The 14,375-nt window shown below is 39.6% G+C and overlaps 1 protein-coding gene across 1 annotated transcript in view; it reads right to left on the bottom strand.

Moving 5' to 3' along the window:
• Positions 1-14,375, bottom strand: part of celsr3 (cadherin, EGF LAG seven-pass G-type receptor 3) — a 96,968-nt gene that overhangs the window by 20,087 nt on the left and 62,506 nt on the right. The window contains exons 15-24 of the mRNA XM_061780518.1: positions 9,853-9,994; positions 8,671-8,791; positions 7,115-7,298; positions 6,525-6,626; positions 6,308-6,402; positions 6,003-6,212; positions 2,939-3,134; positions 1,590-1,778; positions 1,328-1,514; positions 642-809 (exon numbers count right to left, since the gene is read on the bottom strand). Of these exons, the coding sequence (XP_061636502.1) occupies positions 642-809; positions 1,328-1,514; positions 1,590-1,778; positions 2,939-3,134; positions 6,003-6,212; positions 6,308-6,402; positions 6,525-6,626; positions 7,115-7,298; positions 8,671-8,791; positions 9,853-9,994 (1,594 nt within the window). The remainder of the gene's footprint in view (positions 1-641; positions 810-1,327; positions 1,515-1,589; positions 1,779-2,938; positions 3,135-6,002; positions 6,213-6,307; positions 6,403-6,524; positions 6,627-7,114; positions 7,299-8,670; positions 8,792-9,852; positions 9,995-14,375) is intronic.

Raw genomic sequence — 14,375 nt, 5'->3', positions numbered from 1 at the left:
ATTATAAATTATTTACATGTTCAAAGATGAATATCATTCATTATTAATCATAACATATAATGAAAATTTTAGCAAATTTGTTATTTCAAAAGTATGTGTCAAATAGGTAGCCCTCTATTATTAATTAATTAATCAGTACCCTAAAAGTAGCTCTCAGTTTTAAAAAGCTTGGTAACACCTGGTCTACATTATCAATGATATTTATTGTATTGTAGCGTCTCTTTAATTAAGATAGCGTACGCCCATAAACATGCCCCGAAGAAATCCAACTAGTTGTCCGATCACCCAGATTTCCACTCAAAAACAATTCCGTGGCGGAAGCAGAAAATACAATCTCTTGGCTCTCCGCAACCTGACTCGCTCAACCAAATCTAACAGCAGCTGTGTTAGATTTGTGGTTGACAAAACTCAATCATGCAAGTGACTCACTGTGGCAAACCCTTATGGGACAAGCTGAAGGTCGCAACAACATACACATTTTTTTTTTTTTTAAGCCTCATCCACAAATGACCCAGACCATCAGCTCATTTTATAAATCAAATGTGGGCTTTGAGCACAGTTTTCCAACCCCCTACTCTAAAGGATTAAGACTGATTATATGAATTAACTAAATTATACAAACAACATAATTGTGTACTCACTGGCTGCTGTGGTTCCACTGCACACACAGTGGCTTACTGCGATTGGCGGTTTCCAGTAGTTTAAACTCCAGTAGAATGGGCTGGTCCAAATGTCCCCCCACAAAGGTTTGATTGTTGTATACAGAGATAGTGACCACTGGGGAGTTCATGACTGGGTGTCTGGGAAGTCTGGAACCGGTGCAGACAGTAAGTTGGGTTACAAGCCTCTTTTCAGCCTTTACTTTTAGATGCCATTCATGTAATGACACTGTATAGTTTCTCTCTGCACTCTGTGGCAAGCGCTCCTGCTTCTTGAGCTTCAGACAGAACAACACTACTACATTTTTTAGTGTTGTTACCATTATCACAAACTCGTAGCAAATGCTAGTAGTATACCCTATTGATGTCTAGAGTAACATTAGTGATGCATTCGACTACTGTCAATAAATTAGCAAGTAACGTTTATATTGGAATTTTCACAGACACAGTTCTTTACAGGGATATGTATAAATAGCAAACAGCTAAATGGGAACACAGAATACCAAAAATAAAATATATGAAACATTTAACTTCTCTAAGAAAGTGGTCTTAAGGTCGTTTTAAGGTAGTCAAACTGACTCAATGAGCATTAAAGACACAATTAGAACATTTCAGTCTCGTTCATTAAGCAGAAGAGTCCAGAAGAGACTGCTTGTGAAACTTCTCACCTCACTCCTCGTCTGTCAGTGTGATACTTGGGTGGGAGTGCTCCACCCAGACTTCGGTAGATAAGCAAAATGACAATGGTGATGGGCGGTTCAGGTGCTGCAAGTGTGCGCCGGGCTGCAGTGTACTCTCCTGTCTGATTGGCTGAGAAGCTGACTGCCGCTTGAACAGCATGAAGAGGAGGGACGTCTGAGAGGGAGAACTCTGTGTTACTATGTTCAACTCTTTCTTGCGTTTGAATTGTTTTTGTTTATGTATTCTCACGTTCTTTCTCAGTGCGCTCCTTCTCCTTCCAGTTGTGTTGCTGTTGTCGTTGTGGGACCAGGGCGGCAGGGGGCAGAATCACATGCGTGGAGGGATCCCACACGGACTGACTACGAAACAGTGTAGTATGGTAACGTGGGAAACGTCGCCGCACGTGAGTGTGGTTCTCCACCCGATCCAGATTCATGACTAAAGTGCAGAGAGAATAAAAACAACAAGGGTTACTAACCAGATTCCTTATGTATGAGGCAAAAGCAAGATGACACACAGTAAATGCTTTTGCATTTGTGATAAGATAAAGAGTATGAGAGTATCTAACGTCACAAATACATTTTGACAGCGAAACAGCAAAAAAGTTTAAAAAAGAAAATTGCTGGTTCCTCCAACCCTTGATAAGATGGGTAGCCAAAGGCATGTTTTTGAGGTTCCTAAGACATGTTTCCAGTTCTTCCATGCAATAATTATTCCCTGCGATAGAGTTTGAATCAGGTGAACCTCGGGTTTCCACTGTTTTGTGTTCTTCCCATTCAAACAAATTTAATCAAACAATTCTCTGTTGACCAATCAACAGAAAGCAGTATGTGTATCTCCAACCTCTACGAGTGTACAGAAGTGTACAGAAGCCCGCAATAATACAAGGAAGTAGAATGGCTTGGGTTGGATTAACATGATAGTTAACATTCGCTGCCCTTTGTTTGATGCTTTCTTGTAGGCTATTTAAGTTCAACAGTATTTTGAGTGTTTTCCAAAGTGGATGGAAATATAGGGGAAAAAAGTAAAAGACGCAGAAAATGAGTCAAATCAGAGTACATTTCCTTCCATTCCCAAAGACGAAGTTGTTTTGTTCTTCAAAAGAGGTTTTTTTTTACAAATTGGATACTGTACTAGAAAAAAATAAAATAAATCAGTGTTTGTAGCTTTGCACTAACTGAGGATGACATGAGTTGTCATTGCTGTCAGAGCTATTCCTTGACTTGCGCAGTAATTTCACACTTTATTCTCCATCAGTTTCTCTTTCTATGACAGGCCACGTGACTATGTGCATTTGGCAGCTTTAAGTCGAAATGCAGGACAGTGCTAAAACTCCTCAGGCGTTGTACATGTTCTGGACACATCCGTTCCTGTGTGTGTGTGTGTGTGTGCACGTTTGTGTGTGTTCTGTGCATGACATCCATCTCTGTGCTGCTGCCAGCTCTTATCATTTGCATCCCTGCTGTAAAAGGATTCATTCTCGTGCATTTCATCGCAGATCATCTGAGATGATTTAAATCAGATGCTGTAGTCATTATTATCATGTTTGACTGATACTTAGCTGAATCATGTCTGTATGTGTATCACTCTCAACTCACCAATATTGGGAGCCACCAGTGCCACAGGGTTGAGGTAGGTGAGCTTCATGTTTTGGGCCAGATTCTGCGTATACTGTTCCAGCAACTCCGACAATTCAGCTGGACCGCTGAGAATGTGACTCTGACCCTGGGTAAGGGCACGCCAAAGACCCTCCGTTCCAGGACCTAACAGCACACTGCAGCCACGCAGGATGTTCTGGAAGAAGTTGAAGGAGTACATTTTGGTGCAAAAATTAGAATAAATAGCAACAAAGCATTGTGCGTTTCTTAAAGGAAACTTATACCCATTATCTTATGTCACTTTTGTCATGTCACAGGCATGCTTTAGAAAACAAAGAAATGCAAATAATAGCAAGGAAGAAGGACAAAAATATTTGATGTAAAAGGAATCTATAAGAGAGCCTTTGTCTGGAATTTTTGATCATTCTGTTTGTAGATCATATATGATCAGAGAGCATGGGGGGCTGTGGGCTTGGGAGGCGGGGGGGGGGGGATTTCTGATTCTGCTCCAGATCTAATAAAGTACTGGAGCATCATGATGCTCAGGGGAGAAGACAGTAAATGCACAGAGTGCATTGGAAGAGGAAAGCAATGAACTGTAAAAGAAAGAAAAAGGTTGGCTGAATCTATTTGCAAAGGCATTGACAAGTAAGAAATCGCGACATAAAACAAAGAACTAAGGCTACAGTATGTCCACACACATACAAAAAAATTAATAAAACCTCAATCAACAAGTTGTATTTAAAATAAATCTCTGGACACAACAAAATCCGTTTTCAGGATATCAACGCATTAAGCCCTAACCTCATGTCATGTCATGTAAACAAAACACAAAAATAATACCTCCCATAATCTGGAATTAAGCATGAATATTTCTGCTTACAAAGCTGTAAATACAAATTACATTTAATTATACAGTATATTTGAAAGTGTCACATTTGAAAATGATTGTATGATAGCATGTATTACTTAACTCAGATGAAAATCTGACATGGATATTAATTTCACTCACTATGGTATTTCATTTAAGATGGCACCGGGTTGCCATGACAACTGTATATGTCTCCTATTGCTCATACAAGGTAATGAAAACTACTTGGAGCATGATGCCCAAATGCCACAAATCCCCAAACTAGCAATAAAATCTCTTATTATTATGTTGGTATCCTTCTTCCATTGTTTGATTTATTTGGAGGAGTGACAATGTATTCAAAATATCCCACAAGTGTCTATTAAGCGGATAAACAGGAGATTATTTTTCATTTAAGAGTCCTCCTTAAAAAAAAGCACAATTTCCTGTTCCAAAAGCTATAAACCAGAATGTGTGCTTTCTGCGCGAGTAGAACAGCGAGAGGGAAAAGATTTTAATGATTATTGGCATTATGAGTGTAGGATAATAGAGACATGGTGGAGAAAATATGTATGCGTAAATGCATTTGAAAACCATGGAAATTCCACTTTTAAAAGGTCAGCATTCCTAAATTAGGATTCCATCCACTAATTACAAACAGACCAGATGATAATACTGGTATTACTTCCCCAACCATGACAGTTTCTATAGCAACCCATCTTTAGCGGTATAACAATGACCGAGCTCCTGTCAGCAGCACAGGGTGTAGCCACAGCTGCAAGTGGAAGAGGACAACTAAAAACTCTCCCTTGCTGGGATCTTCCAAGGGCCAAATGCAAAACTTGAAAATGAAATCATCCCTCTCTGCATTAATGAGGTGAAGCTGTACACAAAACACAACAATCATTGAGACAAACAGGAGGAAGCTGAATACTCCTAGAACTGTTGCAGGACTGGAATGCGTGTTAGCGTGTACCCACTTCCTCATCATATCAGGTAAAATGAGACTCCGCAATACGGGGGTTGACATTTGCAATCTTACTTGAGCTACTATTTCTGCATTGCCATAGCAACATTGCCTGCTAGTCTTGAGCTTCCATAGCCATACTGTATATCAAGCCAAAGCACTGTTGCATGTGTGGCTATAATATAAAGGTTTACTGTAATCATGTAAACATGAAACTATGAATAGCATGACAGTAATCCTTTTGTGAAGCTAAAATTGCAGACAATTGATTGCATTTGCATGGATTAGAGATGGTGGCTTTAATCTACTGTACTGTATGTAGTTCATGATACAATCAGATTGGGATACAATTGTCACGGTTCACAGTGCCAGTTGGCAGTGCTGAATCTCATACGTAACACGTTTACGTTTTCACACATAAAAGCGACTTGTTGTGACTACTCTTTTTGACGGGTACAGAATGATATATTAATATCAGATTTGAAAGAGTAAATTGGTGCAATAAATGATAGATATTCATTGATTGTATTCAAGGATACTTAATAGTCTTAGAAAGTAATATAATAATCTATATATAACAAAAATCTCAAATGTAATTAAGCTACATACAGTGTCTCAATGCAAGATTTAGGATCATCAGTCACTATAAGAGAAAAGTGAAAACAAAGCCACTATTCATTTTCATCTGGATCTTCTAAAGTAGTGTATTTTCTCCCTTCTTCCTGAGCTCAGCCAAACAAAGCGCATAACTTGGCATGATGAGAAAATATTTTGTTTTGGAGGCACAACAGCATATTGACACTGTCATGATTTCTCCACCGTCAATGTAATCCTATTATCAAACAAACAACATCAAAATATTCCGATCCAAGCTTTGAGCATGTAATATAATTATAGGATAGACAGTTTGTGTTCAATCTCGATGTTCTGTAGAGAAGAACTAATCATTTGAGCCATACCTGGCTCAAGGAATGACGATAGGCTACAGCATACATACATTGCATACCAGGTCTATTTAATACGAGTAAGTTTGTTTGTGCTCAGACTCTTACCTCTTGTCAAAGAAAATTATTGACACCTTTTTTCAATGACTTTCATTCACCTCTCGTGCTCATTTACCTCTCTGTATTCTTATTTTCACAGCTACATATCCTCTACGGACTCTTGCTGCTAACCCTGAAATCATCATCAAAGTGAATTTGCACTTTTGTCTGCCTAAAATTTAACAATAGCTTGAAATCTTCTACCTCATTAAAGTGTGCGTCCTGAGTGGCGGTGAGTCCGAAGCCACTTTGTAGGGTCTCGAAGGTGAGGAGGCGTGACAGCAGTCGCTCTGCGATGAGCAAATCGTTACCATAGAGGCGGCCGGTCGCTTCAGTCACATCACGGAGCTGGTGTGCGAGCTTCTTCTCCATGATCGTGTTCAGCTCTGTCTCATTGCGTTCAAGTGAATCCAGCTGGATGAAAAAAAATAAATATGGCGATGTAATGTTCTGTGACAACAACTGCAATTCAATGTATTCTGTATCCTGAGTGCTCCTTGTCAACATACAGCAGCATTGAGCTCCACAAATGGAGGGGAGGTGCAGTTGTAAAGGTCTGGCTCCATCCAGCCTCTCTCAACATCACAGTGTCTGATAGCAGCCCCTGCAAGCAAGAAAACAAAACACACACTCACACACACATTTTTGTTTTTGTTGTTGCTCATGAAGCACCATTCCAAAAAGTCACAACCTGTATGGACTGAATGGAGATGAGTGTGGACTCACCCACAGAACCTTTGGGGCAGGGCACTGCAGCAGGCAGGTTGAACTTGGTCCGTGGCCACCAGATTCCCTGAGTGATGGTTTTTGGGCAGCCATCATAAATGACTGAAAGACAGCGAGAGCAAAGCACGACGTAGTCACGAATGACGCGGCAAGGGTGTTTTGTTTTACATTCAGATAAGTGTGGAAGATGAAGACCTATGGACCAGTGATAATAATTTAAAAGACAGATACTGTATCTTAAAATATGGGAATAAAAATAGAGGTATGAGTCTATGGTATCAGACAGTTGGGCATACTGTTTTGTAATTGGACTATTCAAACTACATAAAAACACAGAAAAGCCAAGTGGCAAATATTGACTTGTTTCAGAACCACGGGGAGTGCTGCAATTCACAGGTTGCACCGCTGATATTGTGTGCTGCCTTTTTCATACAAATTTTGACTCCCTGTACACAGCATCCTGAGCTACTTAAAGACATGGACGATGACTTCTATCTAAATAGAGATAGTGAAATATATACAGGTACAGTATATTTGATTTTAATTTAAATAATCCTCAAATAAAATGAAAACTAAAACACAGCCTTTACCTTCACACCCTGAGTTTGTGACCTCAGCAAATGGGTTGTCACACGTGTTGCACTGGCGACCAATCACACCGGGCCTGCACGGGCATTGGCCGGTCTCGGGGTCACATGTCCGTGAGAAGGAGCCGACGGGGTAGCAGTCGCATGGCAGGCAGCTGTCTGAGCCCCGCGGACGGTAGTGAAATTCCTGAATACACGAGTGAAACATTCCATAGCAGAGATTCACAGTAAGACATCAAGTGGCATTTTATTGATGTTTCTTTTTTTATTAAAGGTGTGCCACCAACATCTTACTCTCTAAATGTGCTTTTTGTTTTTTTTCTTTCAAGAACACACACATAAATTGCAAATTGTCATATGCCCAAAAGGCTGTTTGAATGACAAACGACGGTGCTGCCGGCATCGTGCTGCTCGGCAGGGACTTGACAGGAACAGGAAGTCATGTCACCTCTTTGCTCCTGATAACATAATGACAAGATACTCATGTGCCTGTGTCTGCATATACAGTATAAACTGTGTCAGACGTAAACACAGATCATATGTGTAGACATGGACACATGAATAAAATATGAAAGAAATTCCATATCACATCACACAGTTCCTGAGAGGTTTAGATTAGAGGTCAATAGCAGAGATTAGGGAGTAGATTATAGCCAGGATAATAAATACTGCTTACACAAACTCTTACAATATACACAGGTAGGACTATGGTGTCATTTTTCATTTAACTGGTATGCCTGCATAAGACCTTAAGTCTGTCAAATCGCAACGTATTTGTCATTAACATTTAATAGGAAATTTGAATTTGAAAAGTGAAGCACTATAATATAATCGTGAATGGACTATTTTCCAAGTGTGTACATGGCTATGCTCCATGCACAAGATTGCCATTGTAAATTTTGACACACAAAAAAACAGCATGAAGTATATTTCACATCTTTTGGGAACAAGTATCCATCCATCCATTTTCTTAACTGCTTACCCAAATTAGGGTCGCGGATGTGCTGGTGCCTATCGCAGCTGACTTCAGGTGACAGGCAGGGTCCACCCTGAACTAGTCACCAGCCAATCGCAGGGCACATATCATATAAACAAACAACCATTCACACTCACATTCCCACCTACGGACAATTTAGTTTTCAATTACCCTACCATGCATGTTTTTGAAATGTGGGAGGAAACCAGAGTACCCGGAAAACCCACACAGAAACTGGGAGAACATCCAAACTCCACACAGGCAGATCAGATTTGAACCCTCAGAACCGCGAGGCAGATGTGCTAACCAGTCGGCCACTGTGCCGCCTATAGCAAATGATTTTTTATGTAATTTGTTTTAAAAACCTTTGGGTTTTTTTCAAATAATCTAAATATATCACAGTATTATACTAATCAAAATGCATTAATTAATTGCGTACAAATGTAAGAACAACGAGCAGACTGGGTGGAAATCGCTGTCCTTCTGGTTTAAACCAAAGTGATTTAGAAAGCGCATATTAATGTGGTAATTGTATATTCTCCAATGTAAAACGACATGTAAATAGAATATGTGTGTGCCCTACCTTGCAGTGACAGTGTCCACTTGTCTTGTTACAGTTTGTGTCGAAGCCATTATTGGCATCACAATGACAAGGCCCGCACGTGGGAGACCCCCACCAACCTCTGGGACACTGGTGGTCAATCCTAAATGTGCACACAATAAGAAGGGGGGGGGCAACGTAAGCAGAAAAAGTATTCACACACTTGTTGAAATGCCAGGTTTTTGTGATAGATAAGAATAGTACCACAATATATCATTTAAAAAAAAAATGTCCACCTTTGTTTCCTGAAATCTTTACAACTCAACTTTACAAAAAAAATATACATATTCATTATCAAGCAGGAAGAAAACAAATGAAATAATTTGTTTTCACAAGTGTGCACACCCTCTTAAATGGGTTTGTGGCTGCGTTCAGAATTAACCAATCACATACAAACTCATGTAAAATGAAAGTCAGCACACCCCTGCCACCATTTAAAGTGCCTGTGATTAACCTGAAATAAATTTAAATTGTTCTGAAAGTCTTTTCCTGATTTGTATTTCACTTTCAAGTTGAAGCATGTAGATTTTGCGCTAACATTGACTGCTATTTCAAACTTGTGATAATACCTTGCACCTTGTATAAGGTCCCAATTCCATCTGAAGAAAAAAAAAAAAGCCCCAAAGCATGATGCTACCACCACCCCGCTTCACTGTCGGTATGGTGTGCTTTTGGTGAAGAGCAGTGTTGTGTTTGTGCTGAAAAATACCTTTTGAAATTATGCCTGAAAAGTTCAACCTTGGACCAGAACACATTTTCCCGTGTTTGGGAGATTTTCTTTGTTTGAAAATTTTTGTTTTTGTTTTTTTGAAAGAATGAAATTAGTTGTACAGTTATAGGCTGCACTAATAATCATTCAAATTTATTACTATTTTAGACCACAAAACCTGGCAGTTGAACAGGGGTGTGCAGATTTGTAATATCCACTGTATATATATTTTTTTTTTTTCCTAGAGAAAGACTTAAGAATTACAGAAAAAGTACAATGTCCCCATGTTTAAACGGTTATCAAATGTGAATATGAAAATTAGCTAGCCGCACTGGAATCGAATGGGTTCAACGTCGGCCTCTGAGAACCTTACACAAAGTTTGACAGAAATTGGTCCTATAGTTGTTGTGGAATCTTGTCAATGAAAATATGCATTGAAACCCAGAGACACCTACCTGTGTTGGCAGTACTGTCCATAGTGGTTGTCTCCACAGTCGCAGATGTAGCCATGTGACGAGGTGGGTTTCCTGTGGCACTGAGCTTCATTTTCACAAGGATTCAAATGGCAAGCATCAGTGCAGCCTCTCCCATAGTAACCTGCAAGTGTGACAGCGTGTGTATAAAATTGTCTGCTGGAATGTGAGAAGAAAAATACAAATAGCCCTAACATTTATGTACAGTTTTTTTTTTTTGTCAAACACGTCGGAAGAAAATGTACATTGATGCCTGAAGCTATACACAGAATTTGAATAGTGTAAATAAGTAGATATAGTCGATAGATGTAGAGCCGATAAACCTCAAAGGATTGGATTTCCTTTGCTCATCAATAGACACACACACACACCTAAACAAACATGCACACAACACGATTATATGGTAATACACACACCTACAATCATCGTCATCATTCCATGTGTCAGGCATTTCATTTACTATTATTGCTTTTGCACACGCTCACACACAGACGCACTTGCACATGCACACACACCCTTGAGTATGGATCCTATACATCTCCACTCATTCACCATGGCAACTGACAGAGCACCGTGACAACGGCCTTGGCTTTGTTCACACACTTAATGAAATAGGCATTGAGACACCAATATGGGGAAAGAGAGACCACATGTCAGAAGTGGAGAGATTTGAGACTGTACAAACGTAGAAGCAGCACATCAGTCAAGCAGGATGATTTTACATTATACTGTCTAATTATGAAAGACCATTTAGGCAGTGCACCCTCTCCCAATGTTTATGAATGCTCAGGAAAGGATAGCTGCTAAATTGGAATGCATTTTACTACATTAAACTCCAAATTGCGATTCCCTGAGATATTGTCGCCAAGCTGAAATTCCACAGAGAGAAATGCATTCAGCACTATCACACTTATTGGAAACATTGTAAATACTGTACATTACAATATATTAGAATGCTCTCTGAGTAAAAAGACCTCTTGGGACTGTGACATGACATCGTTGCGTTTCACTTGAATATCTGATCATATTTCTGAGCACAGACCTCAGTCAAGATTGATTGAAAAGTCACGGCACGCCGTAGATCTCATTGCAGCCTGCATCACAGCATTAACGCCGCACGTGTGTTTTGCCTTTTTCTTCTGCTTTTTGTTACTTTTTGCAAAACCTTTTCTGAAAGAGTGACTGGAAGAAGAATGTGAGAAGAGAAGAAGAGCAAGGTAATATTCTATGCAGAAAAGAGTGTTGCAGTGACATGACAGTCAGCGATGATCGCCGGTAGTCATGTGCAAGACTGAGGAGAAGTGCTGAACGATAAACACATATTTTAGAACCAGATCAATTTTGGTTCAGAATTGTGATGGACAATTAATAGTAAAACCAGTGTGTTAGATAAGTTCATGTTGTGTATCAAAGTCAGATATTGATCAAGCAGGACTGGCAGCATTGGCTAATCTCTTTTGTTAACTGCAGCACTGGGTGACTGGCAGCAGTTTGATTAAAAACTGTAAAGATATATTTTAATCATTAGAATCCATGTGGCTACCAGTGAGTGCAATATCAGTGTTTTCCCTAGCTAAATCAGGCAGTGGGAATTGCAGCATGGTGCAAATGACAAAAATGTCACACTTCCATTTAGGCTATTCTCTTGTTGGATATTCATTTATCTGCATGTCTGCTTCAGTCCATGTAAGCCCGTCCTGTTGGCTCTTTTTTTCACAGTATTAGTAGTTCCGATATCAATGCTGATCAATTATAAAACAATAATCATAATAATCAATTAATGATATTCCCCTCATAAAAAAAAAATCTGTCAGTGTGATTAGTTTGCCCTGGTTTAAATGTGTGTGTATTGTAATGGACCAATTGCTTACACAGTTATTTGCATGTGTTTGGTCTCTCAAATGAAAGGGAATTATTGAGAGCATAACTCTCTCTGTATTTTTCCCCCCTCTATGCTGTTATTAAACTTTTGTCTCTGAGATGCAGTCGTTGTACAACATTCTCAATTTTAAATGATCATTCTGCTGATGAAAGATAATGAGAACTGTAGTTTAAAATAAACAAGAGCATGGGTAGGAAGTTTTTACATGTTTAGTGTGTATGATTCTGTTTGTGTGTGTGTGTAAGTGTGGGCGGTGTTCCATGCTATTAATTCAAGTTGTTAGCATTAGCTCACGGGCTGGTGGAGGATGCTACAGGAACAGCACTGCCTCCGTGCTTCCTCTCTCAGGCTGCCAGGCCCGAGGCTCCTAAACACACAGCGTATCCTCTTCATCCTACATGCAATACGCACACACTCACTCACTCCTCTTTTGTTCCCTCCTTCTTTGCTCCAAGCACATGCTCTCATTTCCCATGCTCTTTTCCTAGTTAGAAACTCCCCTCCAACTTTCTTAATTTTTCAAGTTTGCATGTATTGTGTTTCGCTTTGCAGGTTGAATTAGGTTGTTTTTCTTGTTTAATATAAGAGGCTTCTTCAGACAAAATTGAAAAACCTTAAAGAATAAAGTTGTAACTATAAGTTTAATTTGACAAGAATTGCAATGTTGCAAGATAAGAGTCTTGATGACAACATTTTTAACAATCGTCATCAGTGTTGCCACAGTTACCTTGAAAAAGTAACTTAGTTACTTCACTGATTACTTGAGCTTAAGAGTAACTGTTACTTTTCTGATTACTTGATTTCAAAAGTAACTACATTAGATTACAAGTAACTTTTTCAGTTACTTTCAGCATCTGCCAAGTGGCAGGAATATCGCTTATCCATAGTACAAAAAGAGCATTAGCCCATACCCATTACTTGGTCATGTTCGCCAAACAGGTTACAGAACGACATCATCAAAATGAACCAATAGGTGAAATATTAGTGTAATTGAAGCCGCATTCAATGAGCTGTTTAGTTACTTAGACTTACATGAACATCAGCAGTACAGTGCATTAAACCAGCTCACGAGCAGTCCGGAGTGCAGACGAAGTTGAAAGCTCTCACTTTTCATTGTAAATATTATTTAAGCGAAGTATTATAAGTCCTTCAGTCCTACATGACGATTTCTGACCGTGCACTTCGGGATGAATTATTAACCCGCAATGCATTTCGCACTTAACACACCAGTAAAACGCTTAAACTTCTTATTGTGTAAATAAAAAAAGGAACAACAATCACATACACTTTTTTACTAAGGAAAATAATAGTGTGGCGACAGTGTAGCTGTGCATTTCTTTGCATTTTTCAGATTTTCTGCACCTTCACTGTGCATTGCATGACAAACATTGTCTTCCAGGTAAATATTTCACAATACATCAGAATAAAAGTGGGCTGTGTGTTCTGTAAACTGCTTTTGGTCAGATGAGCTACTGTTTCATCAAGTCACTAACCAACAATTAGGACTTGCTAAGAGATGGTGTTGTCTCAAATTTAACTATTATTGGTTTGATAAAGAAACTGTAATCTAATTATCTTCCTGGGTACAGTAACCAGTTACATTGCTCGTTACTCAAAATAGCGACATTTTGGGAGTAATGCGTTACCAGTAGTGATGGCGAGATGAAGCTTCATGAAGCATTGTAACACTTCAGCCATTGGTTCGAGTAATGGTTCATTTCTTGATGCTTCATTGCACATGAAACCACCTGTTGGGTATGTGCATAATCACAGGCAGGTGTATCTTTACCACATACAGTATGTGCTGCGTTGCATTTTTGCATCTTTTTGGCTCCTGTGAATGACCAGTCCTGCTTAGGTTTTGAACTCAGGTAACCACCATACAGCTGGGCTATTAAACCAGGGTGCTGGGTTAGTGGCCACCAGCCTCTTTCCAAGGATTCTGACGAGGGACGTAAATGGAATCGCTCACTATCTTTGCTGTCCAAGCTAGGTCCAAACGGCTGCTGTCAACACTCTCCAAACTCTATTAGCCTATACAAACTTTATCCAAACTGAGCTGACCGCAACTCTATATAAAACACACACACACACACACATGCGCGCGTGAGCGCACACACACACACACACACAGATTTTGAATGGAGCCTGCATGAGGGGTTTAGATTGCTGTCAAACTTCGCGGCTTCCCGAATCAGCCATGTGGTACAGCCGGGCAGCGAGGCTTCGGACGTCATCACTTCCGGTTCCGCCCCTCAATGAAGCAAACCTCGATACGCACTTTGCGGAAACGCCCCCTCCATTACCCGACACACACCTCGAAGACTTGGCACATCTCGTAACATCACCAGTTACCGGCATCACAATATCAAAGGTATATTTTAACGCTCATCATATGACATGTTATTGTTTTTTGCAAAGGAGTGTTGGGCTACACGGGGCTATACTCTACTTAAACTCCCATACACTTTTTTAAATTCCTCAATAATTTAACTTCACAGTACTCCATTATAGAACTTTGAGTATTTGTAATATGACTTTATTCTTATAATTCAATGACTATTGTTTTCTCAAATACTTTTTCCCAATGTGCAGACAGAATTTTGCAGAGAAATAGTCAAAA

The sequence above is a fragment of the Phyllopteryx taeniolatus genome, chromosome 1 (assembly GCF_024500385.1).
Source record: "Phyllopteryx taeniolatus isolate TA_2022b chromosome 1, UOR_Ptae_1.2, whole genome shotgun sequence".
Classification (NCBI taxonomy): Eukaryota; Metazoa; Chordata; class Actinopteri; order Syngnathiformes; family Syngnathidae; genus Phyllopteryx; species Phyllopteryx taeniolatus.
Note: the sequence above shows the minus strand (reverse complement) of the source record. Positions and strands in the feature narration are given on the sequence as shown.